The sequence below is a fragment of the Lithobates pipiens genome, unplaced genomic scaffold (assembly GCF_037356315.1).
Source record: "Lithobates pipiens isolate NorthernLeopardFrog02 unplaced genomic scaffold, aLitPip1_a1.2 Scaffold_28, whole genome shotgun sequence".
Classification (NCBI taxonomy): domain Eukaryota; kingdom Metazoa; phylum Chordata; class Amphibia; order Anura; family Ranidae; genus Lithobates; species Lithobates pipiens.
The window spans coordinates 169618721-169644527 of record NW_027507789.1 but is presented as its reverse complement, the minus strand read 5'-3'; the positions used below and the strand labels follow the sequence as shown (position 1 = coordinate 169644527).

At 42.5% G+C, this 25807-nt stretch overlaps 1 protein-coding gene across 1 annotated transcript in view; it reads left to right on the top strand.

The window, feature by feature from the left end:
- Positions 1–17540: 17540 nt before the first annotated feature.
- Positions 17541–25807, top strand: part of LOC143935776 (keratin, type I cytoskeletal 42-like) — a 64850-nt gene continuing 56583 nt past the window's right edge. Inside the window, exon 1 of the mRNA XM_077459884.1 lies at positions 17541–18026. Coding sequence (XP_077316010.1) covers positions 17616–18026 — 411 coding nt within the window. The 5' untranslated portion in view covers positions 17541–17615. The remainder of the gene's footprint in view (positions 18027–25807) is intronic.

Genomic DNA, 25807 nt, shown 5'->3' with positions numbered 1-25807 from the left:
AAATTATGAAAGATGTTGGTGCTTTACCACATAATCAGCTGTCAGTCAATGACAGCTGATAACGCAATGTAAACAGAAGCTGTTCATCAGCTTTTTTTCCCCTCGAGCTGACAGCATGAGTAGAAAAGAGAAAAGCAGATAACCGACTTCTGTTAAAGGTACATCGGTCCCAACATTGCCGACCAGTGCTGCTAATCATTGCCCATCAGTGCTGCCAATCAGTGCCTCATCATCAGTGTCACTCATCAGTGCTGCGTATCAGTGCTACTTACCAGTGCCCATCAGTGCCACCTATCAGAGCCCATCAGTACCCATCAGTGCTGCCTAACAGTGCCACCTCTCAGTGCCCTTCAGTGCTGTCTATCGGTGCCCATCAGTGTAGACTCATCAAACACATCAGTAAAGGAGAAAAATCACCTGTTTGCAAAAAATTTTAACAATCTATGAAAATGTTTATTTTTGTTATAAAAACTTTTGGACATTTTTTGTTTGTTCAGCAAAAAACAACAACTCAGTGGTGATTAAATACCACCAAATGAAAGCTCCATTTGTGTGAAAAAAATGATAACATTTTCATATAGGCACAGTGTGGAATGACTGCGCAATTGTCATTCAAACTGTGACAGTAGGGATGAGCCGAACACCCCCCAGTTTGGTTCGCAGCAGAACATGCAAAAAAATTGTTCAAACAATAAACAAAAAAAATGTTCAAACACGTGAACACCATTAAAGTCTATGGGACATGAACGTGAAAAATAAAAGTGTTCATTTTAAAGGCTTATATGCAAGTTATTGCCTTACAAAGTGTTTGGGTACCCGGATCCTGCCCATGTATCAATGCAAAAAAAAGTTTTAAAAACTGCAGTTTTTTTGGGAGCAGCGATTTTAATAATGCTTAAAGTGAAACAATAAAAATGAAATATTCCTTTCAATATCGTGCCGGGGGGAGTGGCCTTAGTATGAGTGTAAAGTAGCGCATCTTTTCCATGTTTATAACAGTGCCATAGCAAAATGAAAATTTTCAAGGAAAAAATGTAATTTAAAACTGCTTTCAGCTGTAATGTATTGTCGGATCCCAGCAATATAGATTAAAAAAAAATACAAAAAAAAAAAAAATGGCATGGATGTCACCCCCAAAATCCATACCAGGCCCTTCAGGTCTGGTATAGATATTAAGGGGAACCCCGCAGCCAAATAAAAAAAAAATATTGTGGGGGTCCCTCAAGCACTATGTACTCTGAACAGCAGTATATATACTTTTATGGCCTGTCCTATATACTCTGCAGAAAATTGGGCTTTAGGTGTTGGTGGTACCAGAACATTGTAAGCCCTCACAGTTAATCTTGTTGGGTGCATGAACGGGCCCTGCTGTGTAATATTATATCAAGAATTGTAATTACATGCGCCTGTTAAACAGGAGCAGAAAAATTGGGCCTTGGGTGGTGGTGGTGGTGGCACAACACTGTAGCCCCTCACAGTAACTCTTGTTGGGTGCAGGAACGTGCCCTGCTGTGCAATATAAGATAAAAAATAGTAATTACATGCCCCTGTTAAACACAGGCTAAAAACTGGGCCTTAGGTGGTGGTGGGGGTGATGCCACAACACTGTAACCCCTCACAGTTACTCTTGTTGGGCGCAGGAATGGGCCGTGCTGTGAAATTTTATATCAATAATTGTAATTACATGCCCCGTTACAGAGGCAGAAAAACTGGGCCTTGGGTGGTGGTGCCCTAAACCAAAAATATTGTTGGAAGCTAGCATCATCAAGAGTGAGGAGGAATATGATAGTCAGCATAGCCAGTCTTCAAAGGATCCCACATCCTTAGCAAATTCAATAAGTTACATCAGCATCAGGTGCTTGATAGCTGCTGATCCAAGACTGATTCATTTTTATGAATGTGAGCCTATCAACAAAGTCTGTGGACAGGCACACTCTTTGATCCATTACAAGCCCTCCGGCAGCACTGAATGTGCATTCAGAAAGCACGCTGGATGCAGGATAGGCCAGTAGCTCAATTCCATATGGAGCAAGTTCTGGCCAGTGGTCCATCCTCTAGACCCAGTAACCCAGTGAATGCTCTGTTGGAATGGTCCCCAAGTCTGCTCTTGCCCCTAGATATTCCTACACCATGTAATGCAGATGCTGGCGATGGTTGCTTCAACTGATCAGACCTTGGCGCTGAGGACTAAAAAATTGTTTAAAGGCATCGTCAGCCAGCCACCTTCTCCACCGCTCTTCCTCTGACTGAACGAAGCCTCATCAACACGTTGTCCAGCACCAGGAAATTGTAACCTCCCAGGGTCTGAAAATGTGGCCTCCTGAAAATGTTTCATCCTCTGCTCCCTCTGCAAACCTCCTCCCAGCTACGTATATCTCCTTGGGTTTCGGAGGACTGAAAACCATCCCTTGAAGACTGCTGCTGAGTGTTATCCTCTACATCCATGCTGACACAATCCTCTACTCCTCCTCTTCTTCCTGTGTGTTTGGTGGGCCCACATTATATTTATATTTATATACATTATTATTATTATTTACAGTTCAGCAGCTGAGGTAGGGAAATTTGACTGCTAAAATTAATTGGTGGTGTACTGCTAGCAGATTGGTTGCATGTACTTGGGACACCTATTGCTATACCTTCATTCCTCTCAGTGCAGGTTTTTGAAAAGGACTGGAGGTATAGTAGGGTTGGAGATCCCAGATGAGGAGCAAGGAGCAGTTTGCCTTTTTCTTTGATGTAGGTCTTTCAAGTGCTGTTGCCAACGGACTGCATGGCAGGTCATCATAGGTCTAGCCAAGCATGTGGTGCCCAAGCGGTTGCTGTTCTGGCCGCACCCTGCGCCTGTGCAGCTCTGCGGTGTGATGCATTTGGGTGTTGCCCTTAAGCTGCCCCCTAGAGGACATCCTGCCTCTTTGGAGTTGTGCCTCCTTCTCCTCCTCCTCCTCTCTTCTCTCAGGCACCCAAGTACAGTCAGCCTCCCCTGCCTCCTAGTCACTGGAGCAAATTTGGCAGTATGCTGCAGCTGGGGGAACATGACTGACAGTTTCTTGTCCTTCTTGGGCACCCCCTTCTCTAGGCTCACATTATTCCCTTCCTCAACCTGGGAACCAACATCGGAGCCTTCAAATTGCTGCGCAATCCTCCAGCAGCATGTACCCGACACTGTGGTGGAATATTTCTGGGGGCTCCTCTGTGCATGATGGTGGGGCTACGGAAGGAGTGACTGTGGACAAGGAGCAGGCGGAATAGGCCGCTTTGGCAGCTGCGTTGGAAGGCAGACTACTCTGAGCCTGGATGATAAAGGATGAGGAGGATGAGGACAGATTTGTTATCCAAACCACCAACTCTTCTTCATGTTGTGGCTCAATAACATGGCCAGCAGCAGAAAAAAAGGACAAGCATGTCCCACAGCCACTTGTAGAGGATGCACCATGTCCATTACCATCACTGTTAACTGTAGACACAGAGGCTGCTTGCCCTCTTTTTAAGTGACCTGTGAGCATCTGCCTCTCCTTGGTGGCCTTCCGGACATGATTTATTTTTTGTTTTGCAACACCACACTACACTGTATCAGATACTGTGTACATCCCCTGCACTGTATTAGCAACTATACAATGGCCGCACTGTATTGTGTACTGTGTACACCACCAGAAGTGTAGTAGAAACTGTACACACTGTATTAGATACTGTGTACACTGCCTGCACTGTATTAGAAACCGTACTATGGCTGCACTTTTTTGTGTACACCACCAGAAGTGTAGTAGAAACTGTACACACTGCCTGCACTGCATTAGCAACTGTACTACAGCTGCACTGTATTGTGTACTCTGTACACCACCAGAAGTGTAGTAGAAACTGTACAGACTGTATTAGATACTGTGTATACTGTCTGCACTGTATAGGAAACTGTATAACGGCTGCACTGTATGCTACACTGGATGCAGAGTATATATATATATATAAATACACTGCCTGCACTGACTGAATATTGAGTAAACACTGAATATATAGTCTGTGCTAAATACAGAGTATACAGTCCTTGGAAAAGTATTCACCCCCTTGGCTTTTTTTAATCTGAATTATATGTGATGGATCAGAACACAATAGTCTAAGTTGGTGATGTAAAATTAGAAAAATATATACATAAAACGATTTTTTAGAGATAAAAAACTGATAATTGGCATGTGCCTATTTATTCACCCCCTCTGTTATGAAGCCAATAACAGAGGGGGTTATGGTGCAACCAATGACCTTCAGAAGTCACATAATTAGTGAAATGATGTCTACCTGTGTGCAATCCAAGTGTCACATGATCTGTCATTACATACACACATCTTTTTAAAAGGCCCCAGAGGCTGCAACACCTAAGCAAGAGGCACCATTAACCAAACACTGCCATGAAGACCAAGGATCTCTCCAAACAGTAAGGGACAATGTTGTTGAGAAGTAAAAGTGAGGGTTAGGTTATAAAAAAATATCCAAATCATTGATGATCCCATCAATAGGAGCACCATCAAATCTATCATTAGCAAATGGAAAGAACATGGCACAACAGGAAACCTGCCAAGATATGGCTGCACACCAAAACTCACGGACCGGGCAAGGAGGGCATTAATCAGAGAGGCAGCACAGAGACCTAAGGTAACCCTGGAGGAGCTGCAGAGTTCCATAGCAGAGACTGGAGTATCTGTACATAGGATGACAATAAGCCATACACTCCATAGATTTGGACTTTATGGCAGAGTGGCCAGAAGAAAGCCTTTATTTTCAGCAAAAAACAAAATGGCACATTTTAAGTTTGTGAAAAGGCATGTGGGAGACACCCAAAATGTATGGAGGAAGGTGCTCTGGTCTGATGAGTCTAAAATGTAACTTTTTGGCCATCAAAGAAAAAGCTATGTCTAGTGCAAACCCAACACATCACATCACCCAAAGAACACATCCCCACAGCGGAACATGGTGGTGGCAGCATCATGCTGCGGGGATGTTTTTCAACAGTCGGACTGGGAAACTGGTCCGAGTTGAGGGCAAATGGATGGTGCTAAATACAGGGATGTTCTTGAGCAAAATCTGTACCACTCTGTGTGTGATTTGAGGCTAGGACGGAGGTTCACCTTCCAGCCAATGACCCCAAACACACTGCTAAAGCAACACTTGAGTGGTTTAAGAGGAAACCTGTAAATGTGTTGGAATGGCCTAGTCAAAGCCCAGACCTCAATCCAATAGAAAATCTGTGGTCAGACTTAAAGATTGCTGTTCACAAGCGCAAACCATCCAACTTGAAGGAGCTGGAGCAGTTTTGCAAGGAGGAATGGGCAAAAACCCCAGTGGTAAGATGTGGCAAGCTCATAGAGACTTATCCAAAGCGGCTTGAAGCTGTGATAGCTGCAAAAGGTGGCTCTACAAAGTATTGACTTTAGGGGAGTAAATAGTTATACACATTGACTTTTTCTGTTATTTTGTCCTATTTGTTGTTCGCTTCACAATAATAAAAAAACATCTTCAAAGTTGTGGGCATGTTCTATAAATTCCAAAAGCTGAACCGATCTAAAAGATAACCCTCCAACAAAGAGCAGAACACTGCACCACAGAAATATAATGAACAATTAATATTGTACAGCAGCCACTATAAACAGAGCAGATATTAAAACATTATTACCTATAAGTATATGTATAAAACGGAGGTAAAAAGTAGTGCTTAGGAACAAAGAGCAGTCAATAAGACAAAAAAAACCTCAGTGAAAGAGTGAACAGGAATGCATAAAATTATTTACTAGTCTATGAACAACTTCACATTCATATTTTGTAAAGTCAAATACCCAGCTGTCACCACACCGTGTGAAAAAATGTGGTCGCACAATCCCATAATCGTAATATGTGGAGAAAATAAACTCCCAATAGTGTGATATCATTCAAAAAGTTTATTGAACAAACATATCCAACATCACCAGCCTAATGGTCGTGCACTTACCAGAAGGTGGTGAAAAGATTGCATTGGTATCAGGTAGGATGCCAGAGATATAGATTAGCGACGAGCATGTAGAATTTCAAATCCTGCTTGTATCTCCTCATCAGAACACTCGGGACGTCACTTCCGGTGGTACGTGATCGTCACTTTGGGACGTGGCTGTACCGCAACTGGAAGTGATGTTCACATACCACTAGAAGTGATGTTCCGAGTGTTATTTTCTCCACATACTACAATTATCTTTGGACCATTATCTATAGAGACATCCTTATAATCTGATTTGCTGATTGCTTTTTTTGCCAAAACTCGAGAGTGTTAGGCAACATTAGCTATTGTGTGTACATCTTACTGGGAAAGTGGAACCACGTTTTTTCACACTGTGTGGTGACAGCTGGATATTCGACTTTACAAAATCTGAATGTGAAGTTGTTCATGAACTAGTAATGGACTAGTAAATACTTTTATGCATTCCTGTGCACTCTATCACTGAGGTTTTTTTTTTTGTCTTATTGACTGTTCTTTGTTCCTAAGCGCTACTTTTTACCTCCATTTTATACATATACTTATAGGTAATAATGCTTTAATGTTCTGTAAAATAAATTATGCAAATCCTCAAATAATCCATGTTAATTCCAGGTTGTGAGGCAACAAAACACGAAAAATGCCAAGGGGGTGACAACACTACACAGCTCATGGCTCCCCCTGAGCCATGATTTGCCAAAGGCACCCTGCCTTTGGCCAATTATGGCTCTCTTAGCAGAGTGCGCTATGATTGGCCAAAGCATGCAAAGCATGCAGGTCAGGTGCATGCTTTGGCTAATCATCATACAGCAATGCACTGCGATCTCGCAGTGCATTATGGGGCATTCTGCGGTGCTCACATTTTACATACGTAAACATATGTAGGCATGAATTATGTATGCGTTCACCACTGTGGGGACGAAGGTGGTTTAAAACATTTTTTCCTAACAATGTAATTTATTCTATTTTTCCAATTTTTACACTGTCCCTTTAATTTTTTTATTTATTTTTTGATCAGTGACAGGTCCTCTTTATTGAGATAATATCCCACATTTCGCCTCTAAAATGTAAAGCAATAGATAGAAAAAAAACAAAAAAAACATTGATCTAATGCTTAAAAAAAAGGCATTGTTTACATTGGGCCAGAACCAGACATGACATCGTTCCGGACCTCCTAGGCCATATAGATGAGCAGAGGCCATCTTTCCTCTGCTCGTCTCTGTGAACAGGAGCCATAACCACCACTCTGACCACTTTTATCGTTTAAAGAATCGGCAGTTGAATGAAACAACACCGGGGTTATGGCATATTGCTGCAGCGGAAACCTCTATATTTTTTCACCTCCTATCGGGGACATCTTTTGACTATGGTGTGGTAAGGAGGTAGTTAAAGCACAACTGTGCTTTGCTAAAGGTTTTCTTTAATGCCCCCTCCACAGTTGCAGATACTGCACTTGCAGATATGAAGAAGTACTGTATGTGCCATGTGACAGTGCTGGTGCTTGCTGAGTGGTCTGATATGGGCATATAAGGCCAAAGAAAGTGGTTGGCCCTGAGTAAGTTATGAATGGAGCTCCTTTCAGCTGGCAAAACAAAGAAAATACCCAATACCCAATACGTGCAGGTATGAAGAAGTATTGCATGTGTCACGTGACAGTACTAGTGCTTGCGCATTGGCCCAGTATAGGCACGTGAGGCCAAAGAGAGTCATTATCCATGAATATGGAGCAACTCAGAGCCGACACAGAGCTTCCTTTCCCTGTTCCCAGTGGCTAAATGCCCTTTATGAGCAAAGCCAAGGTTCCCTTTAGTATGAGCTTTATGTATCTCTTTTTTAGACAGCCCCATCAATCATCCCCGTTGCTTCCAGCTCAAGGCTCACTTGATTGGTAAACAGTCATTAAATCATAATCCTAAGAATTGACAGAACGTGGGCATTGCAGAAGACACTCAACTCTTATTTTGAAGTTGTTACATTATCTATGTTGTACGGCCAATTAAACAGAGCTATAACATGACCAAGTTACTCATGTAACAAAACAGTAATATAACCCCCCACCCACTCCTCACTTGTGTATCTCCTTTGACTTGATGTCTTTTTATTTGAATATTTTATTTCTTTATTGTCTCCGGACTTTCAGTAATGTCATCTTCTGGGTTATACTGCTAAGGGAACCTGGGCTGGCCTAGACCACGCATTACACGTAAGAGCTGTGACACATCTTTACTGTTATACTTTGTAATGGGAAACCATGTTGTTTTCAGTATACTTTTTGTTCATTTTATAAAATGGCAATAAAATTTTATTGAGGAAAAAAAGTCGTTTGATGGCAGATTTTTACGGAATTCTGGGTTACTGGTCACATGGGGTTTTCAAACAGTGGATTTGCCTAGTAAATTACAATTATGTCTGTTGATAAAAAAACAAAAAAACTGGCAGGTATAATGAATTCCTAGCTGTATGTATTTCAAAAACGTAATTATTATTTCCTCCCAGTGGCGCCTATACTCGATAATTCGGGGGGGGGGGGGGGGGGGGAGGGGGGCGCCAACTGCCACCTACCGAAATGGCCTCATTACCTCCAATCTCCGATCTCCCCTCCCTCCCCTGTCCAATTCGGGGAGCGCCGCTGCAGGTGAGCCAATAATCACTGGTGGCTGGTGGGTCAGTGGGTCTTCTCCTCCAGCCGTGCTGTCCGCTCTCCGCTCTCCTCTCTCCTCCTCCTCCTCCCTGCTCCCAGGCTCCCAATAGGATCACTTGCCATTTTGGCCAATCAGGAGGTCTCATAACCCACTTCCTAATTGGCCCGGGAGGAGGATTAGTGTGAGAATAGCAAATATTAATTTGCTGTTGTCATACAACTGGCTGATTTCGGAGCACAGTGCTCTACTCCCCGAGCCCACCCTTTTTTTAAGCCTATTAGAGCCTCTAGCTCTAATCACATGCTTAAACAAAAAAAAAAAACACCCCCCCCCATTGGAATCCATGGTCCGGCATCCCTGTATGTAGATCAGGGGCCCGGATGCATGGATAAGGGGTGAGGCGCCCGTGTACCCTTTATGGATGGGCCGCCACTGTTTCCACCTGAAAAATGCACTAAAAAGTCTATGCACTGAAATTAAGTAAAGGGTTTTCCAACCAAAAACATCAAAACAGAATAGCTCACATATTACCAAAGGTCTCACTCTTCATACTTTATCTCATTTCCCTCTACAGCTTATTTGACTTCCCCCGAATTTACCTGTCGACCAATGGACCTCAAAGGGGATCTACCATTGGACACCTATACTCCCCCCAGGGACTTGCTCTCTTCCAACATTTGATTAACACCTTCCACATCTCCAACAAAGACCTCTATATCTACCTACGGATTCGACACGCCTTATCCTCCCTGTCCTGGTCTTCCTCATTGCTCACCTATAAGTTAATCAACTTCTACAACTCCAAATCTCCCCATGTGAAAGGTACTTCTCTGATATATGGACTACTCACAGCTCCCCCCACTGATGACAAAAGTCCACCCATGCAATACCGGGAGAGAGCTTGTCAATTCTCCACTTCTACTCAACAATGGCATTCTGCTCTCTAAGCCCCATGCCTCTTCTCAAAGAACATTTCCCATTGGGAATCAACTATGACGATATACCTTAACTGGTAAAACACACCTACCAAACTGCCTCAGATACAGCCTACAATCTCTCCCAAATGCTGTAACATGGACGGTACCCCATCACACATTTGGTGGGAATGTCCTATTCTATCTTCCTTCTGGTCTCAAATAGATGCTTTTCTTACTGAAATAACTAGTACTTGTGTTAGACTAACCCCACAAATAGCTCTTCTTGGTATCGGGTTTGGAGAAAGGGCCTCATTTGCTACATTCCTTAGTAACCCATATTCTCATTGCAGCAAAATTATCTATTGCCCGCAAATGGAAATCGAAATATACTCCAACTCTTCAGGAAGTGATTGCCACTCTAAACGATCACTGTAAGATGGAAGGGCTATTTGCAAAAGCCCATCTAACTACTCCGAAGTTTAAAAAAAACTGCCACCCTTGGCTTCACGACTCTAGATAAACCCAACTTAGCTGATCTGCTTCAATCTTTTTACTTGGATTTTCAGAACTATGTACTAGTAACGCTTACTTGACAATCTCAATTACCCCTCATCCGTATAGCTTATTCCCCTCTTTGATTTACGTTACTACTTCTAGTATTTCATTGATGTTAAGTTACAACATACTTGTGACTACTTGTTATTCGATGTTATGTCAGTTCCAGGTCTTTACCCTACTATACAACTCTGTACTATCTGTTCTTCACAAAAAAACCTTCAATAAAATTTGAATTAAAAAAAACAGAATATCTGGCACAAAGTGACAGGTCCTCTTTATGTATATATGTCAGGTTCCTTTTTTATCATTCTCCGTGTATGATTTATTACAATAACCATAATGTGTGATAAGAACTTTATTGTCTTACACACTTTGTCCTTTTGTGAAAGCAGAAGAATGTTACGTGGTAAATTATTAATGTGAGTTTTTAGTTCCTCTTTTTATACATTTAAATGCCAATCTAAAGGATATCTAAAACTTTGTTTTAAAAAAAACAAAAAAAAAACAAACATGTCATACTTACCTCCTCTGTGCAGTTGGTTTTGCAAAGAGCGGCCCAGATCCTCTTCTTCTGGGGTCCCTCAGTGGCACTCCTGACTCCTCCTCTTCTCAAGTGCCCGGTGGATAGCCGGGTTCAGATAAGTAAAAGGGGGGCTCTGGGGGTCTGCTGCATCACAGGAGGCTTTTCACCTTAAAGCGGAGCTCCACCCTAAAGTGGAACTTCCGCTCATTGGAACCCTCTCCTCCTCCGGAGCCACAATTGGCACCTTTCAGGGGGGAGGGGGGTGCAGATACCTGTACAGTACAGGTATCTGCACCCACTTCCGGCATAGATATCCGCAGGATCTGCGGATATTTACGCCACTTCCCGCGGGTCCATCCTTATTGCGCAGCGCGACTCGCGCATGCGCAGTAGGGAACCGGGAAATGAAGCCGCAAGGCTCCACTTCCTGATTCCCATACCCAAGTTGGCGGCGGCAGCACCCGAGAGACGATCGAGAGATCAGCTTCGGGTACCAACATCGCAGGCGCGCTGGGCGGGTAAGTGTCCTTATTTTAAAAGTCAGCAGCTGCAGTATTTGTAGCTGCTGGCTTTTAAAAAAAAAACGGTGGAACTCCCGCTTTAATGCATAGAATGCATTAAGGCCTCATGCACACGAGACACAGGTGAAAACTCTGCTAAAAAAAAGCTGAAACGCGCGTTTAGAAACGCGCGTTTAGCCGCGTTTGCATGCCGCATTTAGACACGTTTAGCCACATTTAGCCGCATTTAGCTGCGTTTGCGTTTATAAAGATAACATCATGTAGACCCTCCCCAAGCTCTCAAAGCATGTTTTTTAACTATTTCTGCTATTTTGATCAGAGTGAGCAGCAGCAGCATAGAGAGCAGTGTACACTTACATTTGCCTCTCTTTCTGTGGTATATATTTTGAAATGGATCCCATATTGAATATATGTCAGGAAATGCTCCTGATGTTACTCTTGATGAGACAGCAACGTCGTCGCAAATTTCGTGAGAGGTCCAGAGTCAGAGCTCGTCGTTATTGGACCCATCCGTTGATGGGACAGCGAATGTCCGTTGGATATTTCACAAACATGTATGTGCAGCTGCGTACCTACCCCGACAAGTTTTTTAATTTTAGCCAGATGTCCATTGTCACATTTGATCTGCTCTTAGAAAAAGTACGACCTGGTCTGACATTCGTGGACACCAATATGAGAAACAGTGTGCCACCAGAGGAACGTCTGTTGGTAACGATCAGGTATGTGTATATATTTATAAAATATATTTATCTATAGATGTACAGATTAATTTTTTTCTCTGTCCTTTATTTTTAAAAAAATAATGTCTATTTATAGCAAATTATCCAATTTTTTAAAATATCTAAAATTTTCTTGTGGCAATTTTTAACATGTTTTCATTATTTCTAATATAAAACAATATTAAAATAGTTAATTATTTATTTTTTAATCTTAATATATGTTTTTATTCATTTTTTCTAGTTTCAAATTGTTTTATTTAAAAGCAAATCTATGTTAATTAGATTTTTTATAATTGTTTTAAATTTATTTGGCCAATTTTTTAATATATTTTTATCGTGAAATATGTACTGATTAATATATTTTAATTCTTTGCTGCTGTATATGGTAGTATAATATTTTTTAATGCCTTATTAAAATATCCAGAATCCTAACCCTAACCATTCATCCTAACCACTAACCACTAACCCTAACCCCTAACACTAACCCTACCCCTAACAGCAAACCCTATCCCTTACACTAACCCTAACCCTAAACAACCCTAACCCTAAACAACCCTAACCCTAATCCAACCCTTAATCCTAAACAATAACCCTAACGGATAACCACTTACCATAACACCCAACCCTAATGATCAAATTACATTGCCGCAGATGGTCACAGTTGACTTTGAGGCCATGTATCTCTGATGCAGAAACGTGCATGACATTTTGCGACCTGACTTTGGGGCTCCCTATCTCGGGATCACTTGGTGATAAGAACCCCAAATTTGGATATGTTGTAGTGCTAGATCCACAGTGTCTGCATACCAAAGTTGGGGTTCCTGGAAATAAGTGGCCCCAAGATATGGGCCCCCAAAGTCGGGTCACAAAATGCAATTCTCAGATCATATTTCTGAGTTTTCAGGTCCAAAAAATTGGGTTCCTTTAAAAACGCATATAAACGCAAACGCGGCTAAACGCAGCTAAACGCGGGTGCCGTGTTTAGCCGCGTTTAGACGCATTTAGCCGTGTTTTGTGTCTGAAACGTGGAAATTTTTGCGTCTGAACCCATTTCTTTGCTTCTGGAAAAACGAGGTTAAACGCAACTGCATAAAAACGGCAAAAAACGAGACTGTGTGCATGGACACATAGGATAACATTGAATGAGTTCAGGGGCAGTTGAAAAAAGTGTCCAACTGCATCTGAACACGCGTTTAACTGCGTCTCGTGTGCATGAGGCCTAAAGCTGAGTTCCACCCATATAAAAGTCAGCAGCTACAAAAAGTGTAGCTGCTGACTTTTAATAATCGGACACTCACCTGTCCCAGGGTCCAGCTGGCAAATGAAGCCCCACCCCTCTTCTCTCCTTGGCGCCGGCATTGTGACTGTGGGTGTCCGGTTGTGGCTTTACATCCGGGCACCCACTGCACATGTGCAAGTCGCGTTGTGTGCTATGATTATGATAGGTGATATCATGATATGATTCTTCTGGGACCAGTGATGTGCCCCAGAAGTTTACACGGACGGAGGGGGGAGAGGTGAACTTCCTTCCGGCTCTGTGGAGTCAGAGGAGGAAGTGGGAGCTGAGCACCCCTAAAAAGAGGGTATCCGCCCCGCCCCCAAAACAATGACATGCCAGATGCAGCATGTCAGGGGGTCACCTTCACTTAATGCTGTGAAAAACCATGAGGGTTTACAACCTCTTTACAACCTCTTTAAATTCAATTTCATCAAAACATTCTGCTTTTCATATCAAACTAGTAAAACAGTAGAGATAATAGAGATAATCAAACCATCTTCTTCAATTGAAGATATAATGTGATCTTTAATGTGATATAATTTGTGGTATTTCTTTATCACCCAGATTAATCTGAAATAAAAGTAGAACTATAGGCATTCCTTTTTTTTACATTTTGATAGAGCAAGGAAGGGTTGTAACCCCCTGGCAGTTTTTTTTTCGCTGTGTCCAATTGGTTTGAATTTCCGTCACTTCCTGTCATATAGCCAAAATAGGAAGTTAGAGAAAATCCATCCAAATTAGGGGATTTACTTGGGGACCCCAAGATCATTAGAACTGGTGTCCCTATTGGAAGATTTCCCCTCTATTACTTTTCTGGAGACAACTTCCTGTCCCATAGCCAAAATAGGAAGTGAGAGGAAATCCGTCCAAATTAGGGGATTTACTTGGGGACCCCAAGGTCATTAGAACTGGTGTCGCCATTGAAAGATTTCCCCTCTATTACTTTTCTGGAGACAACCCAAATTTTAGGATTTTATTTTATTTTATTTTATTTTACTTTCACTTTGAATAGTAATTATAAACAGGACAAAAAGAGGAGATGAATTTCCCTAATAGGAGAAACAGACAGCAATAAAAACTGATAGGTGTTCTAAGCCATCTCCTCTCTATCCAAATCTAAAATAAACAAAATAACTAGTTGTACTTTAAAGGAGATCTTGAACTTGCAATGCAACAGTGGTCCACATTTACCAAAAATTGCAATGAGCCAAAGTAAGGCCATACATACTAAGACTACACATGGAGACACATGCAGCTTAATAATGACTAAATTGTATTTATATATTTAAAAATGACAAAAAAAGTTTAATTCAAAAAGCTGAAAAAATATATAAATATCACAATCATCCACCACTAATTAAACTGACAACCTTGTCACAGATAACCACCCTCTAAGCCCTTGTACACACGATCGGACATTCCAACAACAAAATCCGTCGGATTTTGTCTGACGGATTTTGTCCGAAACTTGTGTTGCATATACACGGTCGGACAAAGTTGTCGGAAAATCAGATCGTACATAACATGATGACGTTATTTCCTTATGACGGGACTACGTTCAGGCTAGTAGCCAATAGCTTTGGTCTAGGAATTTGATCTGAGCATGCGTGGCACTTTGTCCGATCGGAATTCTCTACACACAATGGGACAAAGTCTGATCAGATCGTGTTGTCGGAAAGTTTTATAGCCCAGCTCTAAAACTTTGTCCGTCGGATATTCCGACGGAAACAGTCCGATGGAACCCACACACAGTCGGATTATCCAACAACACGGTCCGATCAGAGATTTTCGGTAGGAATGTCCAACCGTGTGTGCTAGGGCTTACAGTCTGGATCACTCACACCAATGATGAACCATATTTGACCCCATATAAAAAATCCTCAATTCACAAATATAATAAAATATACCTACCACATACCCATCTTCCGCACAGGAGAAAGTGATATCACAGTCCTTTTGGTGATATCCTGGGAGCGTCTTCTATATCTCACAGCAAGATGCTCCATCACAGAGCAGAAGTGTCCTCTTGTGAGATTTGAGATCCTCAGTATTCCCAGAAAATTTTCGGGAGGAATATGACATCACCATTGAATATTTTTTTACATTCCTTCACAATTGTTTTTTTTTTTTTACAGGTAGAATTCGAAATGTTACACATACAGTACTGTGAAAAAGTTTTAGGTAAGTGTGAAAAAGTGCTGTATTGTAAGATTGCTTTAAAAAGTATATATTTTAATTGTTTATTCTTATTCATGTAAAAAAGTAAAGTGATTGAACAGAAGAAAAATCTCAATCAAATCGATATTTGCTGTGATTGCCCTTTGGCTTTAGGATTAGAGTCAGGTGCATGATTAACCAATTATATCAAACAGGTGCTAATGATCATCAATTTCATATATAGGTTGAAACAGTCATTGATTGAAACAGAAACAGCTGTGTAGGAGGCTTAAAACTGGGTGAGGAACAGCCACACTCTGCTACTAAGCTGAGGTTGTTTCATATCGCAGGTCATAAACCATGGCAAGACTGAGCACATCAACACGATACATGATACTGCATCAGCAAAGTCTCTTCCTGGGCAAAGATTTCAAAGCAGACTGGGGTTTCAAGATCTGATGTTCAAGTTCTTTTGAAGAAGCACAAAGAAACGGGCAACACGGAGGACCATAGATGTAGTGGTCGGCCAAGGAAACTTAATGCAGTAGATAGGATCTGAGCTTCCCCCAGAAATCAGAAGCAAGAGAAGAGTCCTGGGTTTGGGGAAATGATGTTGGTTAGCTCTGTATTCCTGAACCCAGGGAAAGGTTTACAGATAGCCCTAAGGTGAGATGCCTAAGTGCACCACATAATGTCTATTCTTCAGAAGTTGGTTCATGTGAAGCCCACTCTACAAACTCCAAGTAACTCTAGTCGGAGCTTAGACGAGGCAAAGAACTATTTCCCCATCTGATAGTGCTGGACCAATCACCAAATACTAGAGTTGTAATTAGAGGGGCTGCATTAGCCCCTTAATATTCCTTAGTAAAGCTGAACTAAAGTGAAAATAAAATGCGAGGAAGGCAGACTCTTTATTGCAAAAAAACATCTCCCTCAACAGTGTTGACATCTTCTCACTGGCTTCTTCTGGGTTCAGGATCTTTGGACATCTTAAAGAGGAAGTAAACCCTGATGAGTTTACTTCCTCTTTCATTCCCTGCAAAGGCAAAGCATAATGGACTACTATGCATCGCATAGTAGTCCATTATGTGTCACTTACCTGATACAGGAGCCAGCGAAGTCGCCGCTGTCCCCTGTAGTCCGCCACATCCATCTTCTTGGTGGGGTCTCGCAGCTCCGCCGCTGTCATTCGGCGAAGCTGCGATGACGTCACTCCCGCGCACGCGCACAGGAGCCGACACGCGTGGCAGCTCCGTCGTTGAGAATGCCGCGCTCAGTGCGCCTGCATGCCGCTGTCTACGGCGCATGCACCGTAGACAGCAGTGCCTGTTTTCAGGCAAATATCTCCTAAACCATATAGGCTTAGGAGACATTTCTTGGACCGACAGGTAAGCCTTAATCTAGGCTTACCTGTAGGTCAAAGTGGTTTGTAAGGGTTTACAACCACTTTAATTGTCCTGTCAGGGATGGCGGGACTTGCAGGTCCACAGGAGTTTACCTTGCAGGTGCCAGAATTCTATAATGAGCTGCACGTGCTCAGCTCAGTAAATAGTTTAAGACATTTTTAAAGTAGAAGGTAAGAATATTTTATTGCAGAAGAGACATAGTAAAGTATGTCTCCTCCGCAATCAAAAATACCCTTCCGTCTCACAAATGTTTACAAGTACAAGTTCTGCTTTAACCCTTTAATTTTTACAAACTCCATCTCCTTTTTATTGTTGTGTTTTTCTATTTGCATGTGAACCTTGGCATCTTTGCCTTGTTGCCAGAGGGTCTTTCCCCAGAACTATGACAAAGCATGCCCCCTTAATTTCCTGCAGAAAGCAATGTAGGGAGAGTAAGAAAAATTGTGTGTTACTAATAATAAACTTCATTCATAAAGTTAGGAAATTATTAGGCATACTGGATAGCTACCTGGGTCCAGCCCTAAAAGCAAAGCAAGAAAAAGAAAATAAAAGACATGAATGCAGAAGTAAGGAATAAATAAAGGACAAAAATTATTTAGGTTATAGGTCTGTTTGTACAATAGCAAAATTGTGAATAAATGTGGACACAAAAGAGTATGTAATAGACTTCCAAGGTGTGTAATTGGATAGGAAAGCAAGCAAGTAGAATTAATAGGACTCAAAGGTTATATTTGTCTGGTATTCATACCTTTCTTATCAGCAAAAGAAGGCAAAGTGAGCTTTTACAAGCCTAGGAGGTGCAGTAGTTCCTGTATATATAAAGAGTTATACACGCAACATTCATATTCCACACTGCACACCTTGGCCAGGTCCACATTCACTTGCCAGTCAAAAGATAGCCATCATGTCCTACGGTCAAGCCTTATACAAGAGGGTGAATTCAATTGATAGACCCCAAATTTTGTCTGGAGGTGGCTACAATAAGGTGGTCAACACAAAATATGCTGGCAGTGTCTATGGTGGTGCTGGAGGATATGGCACCAAAATTTCAACAGGTCCAAGTTATGGCTCAGGTGGCTTCAGCAGTAGCCTCCAGCTCACCACTAACAGCGATGTTCTGCTTAACGGGAATGAGAAGGAGACAATGCAGAACCTGAATGACCGCCTGGCAACCTATCTGGACAAAGTACGATCCTTGGAGAAGGCCAACTCAGAGATTGAACTACGCATCAAAGAATGGCATGTCAAGAATTCCGGTTTTGTAGAACGCGACTACAATAACTACTACCAAACAATTGAGGGCCTGAAAAATCAGGTAACACCATAATGACTAAATTCTCCAGTCTTGTTGATTTTTAATTTTAAAAAGAAAATAATAATTTACAGTAGCATCCATTAAGGAACACACCCATTGATCATCATCTTTCTTTACTTCAACCACAATAGACATATAATGTGAAACAAAGAAAGTCTTTTCATGTTTTGTTGTGTTGATTTTGGCATCATGCGTCTAGCTACTGGGTATAAAATGTTAATTATTAATTAGCAGTAAATTGTCTAGTGCAGACATTACATTATATTATGTTTAATTTAAGTTTTTTAATTTACTTGTGTCTAGAGAGCCTGGCTTAATTCATTACATGCATTACATGCATCAGTGCAAAATGCTATGTGTAAAGGGTATTAGTCCAAAGCAGCCAAAAAAGAATAAATATTTTACCAAGCCCCAAATTCTCAATTTTTGGTTGCTATGGTTTACTGAAAAGCTCACCACGTTTTGCAATCTGTACTGCTTTATTAAAGTAAAGCATACCTCCCAACTTTCTGAGACATGCAGAAGGGCACCTTTTAACACAAACTATGTAAGTAAAGGAGTAAGTAATGTGATGTAAGTAAAGGACACGCCCCTTCTACACTTCAATTATGAAGACCATGAACACCATGAAGAATTGATATGCTCCAAACATTTTCTATAACTTCTTTTTCTTTCAATCGAATCTAGATGAAAAGTCACAAAAGTAGGCAACCTCGGCACTTCTGCTGTGGTAAAACTACAAATCCCATCATGCCTCTGCCTCTAGGAGTCATCCCTGTGGTTGTCAGGGTCCTGCAATGTCTTATGGGACTTGTAGTTTCAAAACAGCTGGAGGTTGCCTACACCTGGTCTAGAGCAATATACCACCTTGGGCTTTCAAGTACAACTTTACAGAGGTCTATTTATCACGCCAAACTGAGGGACAACTGAGTCCCCTAGGATAAAACGTTATCAAAGGTAAAGAAAGCAAACTCTAACCCTGAAGATACCTGATACCTTTACAGCAGTCCCCAAAACCCTCTTCAGTTGCTGGAGCAGCAGTGAAAAATCAAACATTTTCAGGTTGAACATGTACACGTGTACTTTATGTCATTCACAATACAGTACTCAGTCTCTGAGTGGCCTACAGGCCCTCTTACCTCTTACCTTAGCCTTTTTTAAGTCCAAGTCTTTGTTTTCCCATTTTAACTTTTGGTTTACTGAAACCAAGCCATTTAGCTGAATGCAGCTCTTGAACCGAAGTTGGTTGGGAGATCTTGACCTGCGATCTGGAAACTCTTGCAAATACCTGAAGGATGGTTTGTCAGAAGGGCTGAGAATACCTGTCAGCTACTCTAAGGATTCACACGGCTGTATATACTCCATTATCTCTATTTTAATATAACAGCAGGAGATGCTATGGCTAGTTTTCCTTAACCCACAGTCATTTAGCTAGTTTGGGTGGTGGTGCCCAAATATTCCGAGAAGGTTTCAGAATAATTTATATTGGTGTGTTTCATATGGCAGGCCTTTTTTATTCCCAGCTTTGTATTTTTGGTTCTGAATGTCTGCCATAGGTGATGGTACTTTATATTATAGGGCATAATACACTTGAGTACCCCTTGAGATAAACTCTAAGCAGGGGGATCATCACATTTTGAGGCAAGTCATATTTTACATTCCTTTTTACCGTTTCATGCTCAGTATATTTTCATACTGTATAAGCATAGCCTACAAATTACAGTGTACACTCTGTGGTGCCCATAAGGCCACTGATGGAGGCATGGTGGGCGAAGGCACTGAGGCTAAGGTGTCTATACTGGACACTTCATCCTCAGTGCATGTTCAGCACTGTGTATGTTCTTCCCCTGGGCTGCACAGCGCAATTGGTTTCTATTATTATTATTATATAGGATTTATATAGTTTGCACAGCCTTGGGATAGTGCAGGTGGCCACTACAACCAATGCACAACAACTTAGTACCCAATAACTTTGGGGTGGATGGCACAAATGGGTGCCTAAGGCAGCATCCACCCTCAGCACAACCAAATGTACAATGCACAGACTTTTGTGTGACATTGTGTTCTTATGTAGGATTTCAGATGCATTCAAAGATATAACATTAAAGGTTTATAGTTAAAGGCATTACAAAGTGCTGCACCCCAGAGCAAGCAATTCGATTTCATCTTCTATACCAGGCTTTCTCAACCTTTTCAACACAGAGGAACCCTTGAAATAGTTTGTCGGCCTCAGGGAACCCCTGCTAAAAATTAGAAATCTACAACCCATGATTCAATAATGTGATGGTCAGTGGGAAGAATGGTCCTTACACTTGTGGTCATTGGGAAAAATTACCTCCTTACAGATAGCTAAAAAGATCAATGGTGTCAGGGGGAACTTATCTGAGAGGCAGAAACTGCCCAATGCTGAAGGAATCCCTAGCAACCTTTGGAGGAACCCTGGTTGAGAATCACTGTTCTATACACTCAGTGCAGTCATACACCTGAACAATGCAAGCTGATTGGCTGCCTTGGGTTATTTTACACGTCACGCTGTTCTTTGCTTGATTATAGTGGAGCAATAATGATTATTATTCAATAATGGTGACCCAGAGCAGCCAGTCACTGATTAACTTTTATTTGATAATACAGCAAGCAACTAATATCCTGTTGAATCACATTAATTACTATTCTTTACAGGAATAATGTTCATGGATTTGCAACACCAGTTTTAGCTTATAATAGGTTCTGTAGCTAGACAAAATGGAAATAAAAATTATTTATTGCCCATAGCATCTAATCAGATGCAGTTGCAATTTGTGCTCTTGAGCATTACATCTCATAATGAAAAGTTTGGCTTAGGTATTTATTGCTCTTATAAATTAATTGCAGGAATATGTGGATTGTTCAAACAATCTGTACTCTGTAAACATGAGTATTTGCTGATCAAAAATGTTGGCAATACCCACACATACCAAGTAAACCGAAAGGAATTACCATTGTTGACTGGGTTCATTGTATTTCCATCTATTTTACCCAAACTATTGATACACCTGCCTTTACACACATGTGAACTTTAATGGCATCCCGGTCTTAGTCCATAGGGTTCAATATTTAGTTGGCCGACCCTTTGCAGCTATAACAGCTTCAACTCTTCTGGGAAGGATGTCCACAAGGTTTAGAAGTGTGTCTATGGGAATGTTTTGCATTATTCCAGAAGCGCATTTGTGAGGTCAGGCACTGATGTTGGATGACAAGGCCTGGCTCACAGTCTCTGCTCTAATTCATCCCAAAGGTGTTCTATTGGGTTGAGGTCAGGACTCTGTGCAGTCCAGTCAAGTCTCTCCACCTCAAACTCGCTCATCCATGTCTTTATGGACCTTGATTTGTGCACTGGTGCACAGCCATGTTGGAACAGGAAGGGGCCATCCCCAAACTGTTCCCACAAAGTTGGGAGAAATAAATTGTCCAAAATGTCAAGGTATGCTGACGCCTTAAGAGTTCCCTTCACTAGAACTAAGGGGCCAAGTCCAACCCCTGAAAAAACAACCCCACACCATAATCCCCCCTCCACCAAATTATTTAATGTAACTGTTGATTTTTTTTCAGTTATTCAAAGTTGCCCTGTATCCTCAGTAATGTTTTTTAGTCCTCCAATCCTGGTATCCTGGACTACAGAACAGTTAGTCCCTATGTTGAGGAGATAAGGACAGTAGAGGGTATTTAGTATTTTAGTTACGGACATCCAGGCTGGACTGATACCATTCAGTCTACAACTGTTATAGCTTGTTTTTATGTACTTACAGGCTCTTTAAAGGGTTAACGAATATGTAAACCCATCATATTTCTAATATTTGCCTGCTGTACCATGAGCTTGTATGAAAAAGTAATAGCAAAAATGGGCATTAGTGTGATGGCCGGGTGATTGATGACCCAAGTGATAGTGTCTTTGACCTTGCTGCCCTCTTGGATAGGGGATATCCTAGTAGTCACAGAAAAGATAAAAAGAAAAGGGCGCACCAGCCTTGTGCATTATCCCAAGACAATTTATTAATAAAAAAAAAATCAAAACGTGATGAATAAAAAGCTTGTGAAGACCACTTGGATGTGGCAATCAATCATAGAACCAACAGTCCCCTCAAAGCAGGGAGGAGGACATGGGTGTCTGCAGGTAGGGGCAAGGGGTGTCAAGTGTCACCCCCTGAAATCAGTGATTGGATCGGCACATTCAGCACAGTGGCATTACAATGGGGCTGCAGGCAGACAGTGGGGTGACACTATCAAGGTGCTGTCAAGCCCCCCTATCTGTGTACAGCGGGCTCTTTTCCCTGCTCAGTCCAGCAGAGAACTCGGCATCGCTGTGTCAGGAGAAAGGCTAGCAGCTGCGGGCTGTCAGAAGTTTCCCCCGCTCGCCCCACTTTTTCCTGTCAGGGAGAAGAGACGGCGGCATCTCACCAGGTTCCCCACCCAGCTTCCTGCCCGCTCCGTTCCTTCCCCATTGACCATTATGGAGGGCCACTCAAAGGAGACTAGGAGAGGAGAGCATTAAGGGACATGTAGTTCCGGAGATTGGAGGCTCCCTTTTCCACAGGAAGGAGGCTACAGTTCGATCAAGAGAGAGATTGAGAGACTGCAGCCTGGAAAAAAAGCTGAGGGAGAGAGTTCTACAGGACAAAGAAAAGGCATGTGCTGGGCAAAAGCTAGAAAGAGAGCCACGCTGCGATGTGTCACCAGAGAGAGAGCCACGCTGCCCAGCGCCACCAGAGAGAGCCACGCTGCCCAGCGCCACAAGAGAGCCCCGCTATCCAGAGCCACCAGAGAGAGAGCCACGCTACCCAGTGCCTTGAGAGAGAGCCACACTACCCAGCATCAGAGAGAGAGAGAGAGCCACGCTACCCAGCGCCACCAGAGAGAGAGCCACGCTGCCCAGCACCACCAGAGAGCCCCGCTATCCAGAGCCACCAGAGAGAGAGCCACGCTACCCAGTGCCTTGAGAGAGAGCCACACTACCCAGCATCAGCGCCAGAGAGAGAGCCACGCTACCCAGTGCCACCAGAGAGAGAAAGACTGAGCCACTGCCATGGTACACACATGCTACACTACTGACCAGAATCGCCCCCGGAGAACCCAGAGCAATCGGTCGTCCAGCTGGAGGGATCCCTGCTGTAGTTTCGCTGGGTCTGGTAAGAGGGCCTGTTGGCCATTATCCATTACTTATCCCAGGGACTGTACTACGTCTGCTGTCTCTGACCATGACAATCTTATAATGACATTATCAAAAAGGGGAGGCGCATGAGTGACCCTAAAATTATGCCCCCCCGCCCCTGAAAAAAGTTCTGCGGATGCCCATGGAGAGAGGTTTTTTTTTTTTGTTCAGCCAGCGGGCTGAATGGAAAAGAAAGTCACAGATCCATGCATCCACACAAGCAATGTGGATGTCGATGTCCCTGACTGCACTTTTGTATTCCCCCCCCCCCCCACCAGAATACACAGATCAGCACTGCAGCAATTGGCCAGTATCGGATCAAATGCTTGTTTTCCAGTAGGACAGTTTGACAGAAGCCAGTAATTAGAGCAGAGAGGGGAATACACAGATTGAAATTCATCTGGTTCCTGCTGAACTGGTCAAATTTCGATGCATGTATACCCTGTTTAAAGTATCCTGAAAACTTATACCTTTAATAACTTAAAGTGATTGTAAATGCATTTTTTAAATAACAAACAGGTTTATACTTACTTGCTCTGTGCAATAGAATGTTTTACATTAAGGTAAAAAAAATGTAGGCTTTATAACCACTTTAAGTTAGCCAATAGATGGCTTAACGTAAACTCCAAAACCTCTGCATTAATCAATGGTTAGCGAGCTACAATACTCTAATACCAAAATTCAAATATCTAATTCCAAAATGCTGCATTCGATTTTACCGTTTTTAAAACGAATGTGACCCTCTATAATGCTATTTTTCTCAATTTGGTACTCTTTAGTATGTTTGACAGGTCTGGATAATTTGTTCAACATGACTGTTTAACCACTTGCCGGCCATATAACTTATGTAAATGGTGGCAAGGTGGCACTGCTGCTCTGGATCCCTCCACTTCCGGGCTGGGGGCGCGCATGCACGCCACTGGGCTCCCGCTCCCCACAGTGGGAGCTTATCTGCGATTTATGCAGACTCGATGTCAACCGCCACCCGCAGATCTTCCAGCACAGAGGCAGAACGGTGGTCTGCCTATGTAAACAAGGCAGATCACCGTTCTGACAAGACTATAAGACTAAAGGCATGGATCCTGTGTCTCTGCAAAGCAGGAACATGGATCAATGCCTTCCCCTAGTAAAAGCACCTTCCACGGTACACTAAAACACAGGCTAGGAACACAGTTAACCCTTTGATTGCTGCTGATGTTTAACCCCTTCCCAGCCAGTGTCATTAGTAATGGGACAGTTTTACTACTACATGGCGGCACCTGTGCACCAGATCACGTATAAATATATATATATATATATATATATATATATATATATATATATATATAAAATATCCCTTTCACACCAAGGGCGTTTTGCAGGCACTATAGCATTAAAAATAATGCCTGCAATCTGCCCCCAAACAGCTGCACCATTGTGTCCAGTGTGAAAGCCCGAGGGCTTTCACACTGGAGCGGTGCTCTGGCAGGACGTCAGGAAAAGTCCTGCTAGCAGTTTCTTTGGAGCAATGAAGGAGCGGTGTGTTAAACGCTCCTCCACCGCTGCACCCCATTGAAATCAATGGGGCAGCACGGCTTTACCACCGGCAAAATTTTGCTATTCCGGCTCATTGTGGGCGGTTCTAACCCTTTCTTGGACACTAGCGGGGGTTAAAAGCGTCCCGCTATTGGCCGAAATGTGCCGCAAATCCGACGGTAAAACAGTGCTAAAAATAATGGCATTTTACCACTAACGCTATGGGTGATGCAGTGTGCAAGGGGTTTAAGTGATCTAACACAGCCGGTTAGGGGGCGCGCTGCTGGTGGCTCGCTTCCCCTTTGCTTTCACACAGCAGAGGCCCATCAGCGGGTGCAAAGCACCCAATGTCAATCATTAGGCAGAGAGACAGAACTGCAACAAGGTAGATCGCCGTTCTGACAGGAGGGATGGGATGCAATGGGATGGAATTTGTGTCTCTCCAAAGCAGGCAATGAATTCCATCTCTTCCCCTAGTAAAAGCCCCTCCCACAGTACAGTAAAACACTGGCTAGGCACACAGTTAATGCTTTGGCCGCCCCTGATGTTTACCCCTTCCCAGCCAGTGTCATTAATACAGTAATGCCGCGTACACATGACCAGACTTTCCGTCAGAATAAGCTGAACGGACTTGCCTACACACGATCACACCAAAGTCCGTTCGTTTTGAACGTGATGATGTACGACGGGACTAGAAAAGGAAGTTCAACAGCCAGTAGCCAATAGCTGCCCTTGCGTCGTATTAGGTCTGTTGGACCAGCATACAGACAAACGGTTTTCCTGATAGGAATTGAGTCCGTCGGACAGATTTGAAACACTATTTCTAGGTCCGTCAGAATTTTTGAAAATAAATGTCAGATGAAGCCCACGCACGATCAGAATATGCAATTAAATGATTCTGTGTGACCTTTTCTGCCGGAAAGTCCAGTCGTGTGTACGCAGCATTACAGTGAATATTTATAGAACTGATCACTGTATTAGTGTCACTGGTCCCCAAAAACTGTCAGTTAGTGTCCAACCAGCCGCCGCAATATCACAGTCCCGCTGTAAGTTGCTGATTGCCGCCATTACTTGTAAAAAA